Here is a 4,186-nt window from a genome sequence, read left to right as displayed (position 1 = left end):
GCTCCGCGGGAGCTCGAGAAGGAAGGGAGGATTGCGGTGTGGTGCCGGCTGCTCGCTCTCCTGCCCTCATCTCTTTGCTTCGTACCACAGTAGTTGTCCCTCTGTTCTCGCTACTGTTCCATCTGTGTGGCTCCGCTGATACCATCCCTATACGCCAGGGTTTGCCTTCCTCCAGCTCCTTACTATCGAGCCTAGGAAGAAAAAACACAGAGGAGAATATTCTGTCCTGCCAGTGGCATCTTTTGCAGCCTCTATGTTTAGCAGAGGTCTTGCTTTCATTTTTCCTTGCGTATGTCCAACAATTTGAGAGAGAATATTTATCAAGCAGAAATTCCTTATTACTTTTGGGTGGTTTGGTGAAGCCCCCAAGCTCCCTAACAGGCACTGAACTCAAAGTGCAAGGCAAATGGAACAGGCTGGGAGGGAAAAGGGGAGGAGGAAGCTTCATTTCTTCATGCAGAAACTGGATGGAACAATCCTGAGAAGGAAGGAACAGGAAAAGGTCATGTTCCATTTCAGCCTGAGACGCATAACTGACTCATTCTCCTGGTGTTTCTGAACAAAAGAGATCAGTGATCTGTTCTAATTCTTTCTGTTCTTAGGGAAGGACATATTTTGTGTGGTGCTCTTTTAGCCACTTACCTGCTTTGAGTTTCTACAGTGACCAGCAGTGAAGGGAAAATATTAGATCATGTCAGAGTTCTGGCTAATTTCTGCCCCAGGAGACAAAACAAATCTGCAGGCATGGGAGAGAATGAACACTGTGACATCTAAATCCAACCTGTCCAGCAACAGTAAATTCCATATTCCAGACTTAAAGGTAAGTGAGGAAGGGGTTTGTGCATGGGCAAAACAGCAGCATTAGCAAGGGCTAAAGACTTTTGGGATAAATATGGGATTTATCATTTGGGATAATATGCAGAGCATAGAAGGAGCCTGTGGTTGGGGGATGAGTTGTGTTCAGTCAACTGAAAATTGATGAGAAATAAGTCATTGTTCTTGAAGCTGCTCTTCACATTGGAAGGGTAGATGTATAAGGAGTAAACATGAGTGAGATGTTAAATAGCTGATCTATTGCATTCCATGTACAATGTGCTCCTAGTCATCAAAGTCATACAGCATAGTCCATCTTGGATTGCTAATGCAAAGGGAGCAGCTGACTATCCACAGCCATGGCAGCAAGACTACTGACAGAGAAAAGAGTGTTGCTTTTTTGTGTGCGCAAAAAAGAGATTGATAAGATTTTTATCATCCATGGACTTTATCATCTGTGGACCTTACCCCACTGGTGGTGGTGAGAATCTGCTTATGTTGAAGGAAGTAAAGCATTTGGAGTATCTGAAGATGCCCATTTGCATTCTATTTTTTCTACATAAAATTTATTTCTTCTCCCTTAGATTGACCCTACATAATGTTGAGCTGGCAACATTACAAGAAAAGGTTTGGCAATATGCTGCAATACCATAAATATGGGGTTATGACTGACAGTGATTCAAAAAGCAGATGTTGGTCAGAAATGGCTTTGTGAGAGACTTGCTTTGGCAATAACAGAGAACACAGACAGACATCCCCTTTTGAATAAGTGCTGCTTCCCTTTGGTCTCTTAGTACATCTGACTTGTTTGTATGTGTGCATTATTTGTGTGCATTTCCAGTCACTATTTTGTCTGGTTAAAGACTATTCTGTGGAGCTTGATGATAGAGGACAAAGTGAAAACAGGAAGAAAGACACTTACATGTAATCTTGAGATTACACATACTTTTTTCCTTTATTGGAAAAGGCTTTTTATGCCCTAGTTCTTGGGTAAAGGAATTGCTACTATTTTCCACCAAGTAAATAAGGTTCTGCCAAACTGTTAAATTCATGTGTACTAGGACAAGTCAGTCCCCTCAAGGCTCTGCCAACAAAAGCCTTAGACAGAGTTGTGCATCTTTCACCTAATTCTCATCTTTTGCACAGGTGGGGACACTGGATGCTCTTGTTGGTCTGTCAGATGAGTTGGGAAAACTTGATACCTTTGCTGAAAGGTAAAATAGATCTTATTTACCACCTACAAATGAGAAACAGACATTGTTTTTATGGGATGGTATGTCCTTGTGTTCACCTTGGTCTGACGCAGTTCAGCCTGGACTACAACTGGACTAAAGTGGATAGGCTTTGTTTAACCCTTGTGTTGATTGTCATGGAGTTATCACAAAGAAAGACTCATTCCTTAAAATTCAGATGAATTATATCCATGGTTGCTTTGTCAGCACAGCAATCCATTTGAGTGGCAGTGCTAGGGAAGCTGTTTCTCATAAGGAAACTGCTTTAAATGGTGGGTTGTGGGGTTATTTTGTTTTGTGCTTTTGTTTTTATTTTAAAGAACATCCTCCCACCTCATCCAGAAACTTGATAAAACAACATTTAGAGAATGTGAAGCCCTCCCTGATCTTGTTTTTTGTTTTGACAGAATATTTCTATTGAACCTTCTATCCCTTTTCAACCAGATAGAGGACCTCTAATGATTATATTCATTTGAATGAAGTCCAGACTGCTCCCTCTCAGGCTTTTAAACTCCTTAAAAACCAGAATATTGACTCATATTGCATCAAACCTACTTAAGCAAAGACTCACATGACCTCCTTGCTAACAATTGCCAAGTTTGCCTTTTGGGACAAACTGACCTGGGCATGCAAAAGAATAATGTAGTACAGACAAGCTAAGAAAATGATGGGTTTTAAGATACTTCATGGCACAAGGTAGACTTTGAGGCAGTGAAGGTATAAGCTGCTGGGTTTTTCTGCTTTGTTCTACTTTTTGCTTTGGGAGCTTACCTAGTTTTGGTCACAGACACATGCATTAGCTCTGGGTCTTTTTGCCTTTTTTCTCCCAGTCCAGACTGATAAGCATTTTCTTGTCTAAATATGCTCAATCCTTTCATAGATCTTTGTGTGGCAGTTGCAAAGATCTACAGAAACCCTGATATAAACTGCATCTATGCTAGGCAGTTTAGGTGAATGTTGTTCTGCTAGAATACTTTTCTCCATAGCATTTTTTTTTCTAATTTTCCTAGTGCTACACAAGGGTTGTATTAGAATGATTGCATATGATAATTCTGGGTTGCACACAAGATTGATCTTTTAGAATCATAGATATGATTCATATCTCAAGTTGAAACAGACCCATCACCATCATTGAGTCCAACACACTGCTCCTCACAGAACTACCTAAAACTAAACCATACTGATTCTTCAAGACTTTAAGCAAGACAAAGCAACTTAATTTATCAACAAAACCATTTCCATTGTGACCCTGCCAAAGATACTGCCCCATATTCTTTGTAACATGTTCCAGCTTCTTCTTCAATTGTAGAGATTCTTGAGGAAGTGGAAAGGGGGCAAATTTGGGGAGAGACAGTGCCCATACCTGCTATCTGTTCTAATGGAAAGTGTTGGATGATCGTTGTGGATCTCTTCAAACTCAGAATATTCTGAGATTCTGCGTCTCTAGTCAGGGTAGCAGATAGGAAGCAGCTGTGTGTTCAGGGTTTGAGGGCTGCGAGAAATTATTTGAACTGATTTTTCAGAAAGGCATAACTAATTCCCAGCTTTGTGAAGCATTAGGAGTTCTGAAAAGCTGAGTTCAGAATCCATGTAAGATCATGGAGGGCAGTTAGAAGTGAAATGTCAGTAGGAGCTCCTTAGGCTCCTGTTATCTTTGTCTTTACTTGTCAGCACGATACAGCTGCTTGTTCAAGCTGAACACCACTTTACTCCACTAATTGTCCCTTTAATGCCAGTAATGACTCTTACCCTCTGATGGGCTGTAGGGACATGGAGCAAAGGGGACAGTGAGGCACATCCACTGTAATCTGCTGAGGCAAGGACTCTTCCTGTTTGTCTCATTTGCCTGTCAAGATAGGTAACCAGGAAAGATCAACAAGATTTAAAAATAAGAAATACGTTTTGAAAAATAAGAAAAATGCATTAGAGTAGTAACATTAGAGTAGTAGCAGAGAATAACAGAATAATCAGAGGTATTAGCAGACTGAGTCCCACAAGGATATACAAAAGCATTTTGCATTAAATAAATGCTTCAGGTTTTATGTCTAAATTGTGATTCAAGGGTTAAAATGCCAGGCACTTGCACTTGGTTGAAGTAAATGGCATCCAGAGGGTTACAAGCCTGTTCAGATGACCTGAGC

The 4,186-nt window shown here is 40.7% G+C and overlaps 1 protein-coding gene across 1 annotated transcript in view; it reads left to right on the top strand.

Annotated features, from left to right (window-relative positions):
• Nucleotides 1-647: 647 nt before the first annotated feature.
• ATP6V1C2 (ATPase H+ transporting V1 subunit C2) overlaps nt 648-4,186 on the top strand; it is an 18,926-nt gene continuing 15,387 nt past the window's right edge. The window contains exons 1-2 of the mRNA XM_005420291.2: nt 648-820; nt 1,960-2,027. Of these exons, the coding sequence (XP_005420348.1) occupies nt 692-820; nt 1,960-2,027 (197 nt within the window). The 5' untranslated portion in view covers nt 648-691. The remainder of the gene's footprint in view (nt 821-1,959; nt 2,028-4,186) is intronic.

Source organism: Geospiza fortis, unplaced genomic scaffold (assembly GCF_000277835.1).
Source record: "Geospiza fortis unplaced genomic scaffold, GeoFor_1.0 scaffold81, whole genome shotgun sequence".
Taxonomy (NCBI): domain Eukaryota; kingdom Metazoa; phylum Chordata; class Aves; order Passeriformes; family Thraupidae; genus Geospiza; species Geospiza fortis.
Note: the sequence above shows the minus strand (reverse complement) of the source record. Positions and strands in the feature narration are given on the sequence as shown.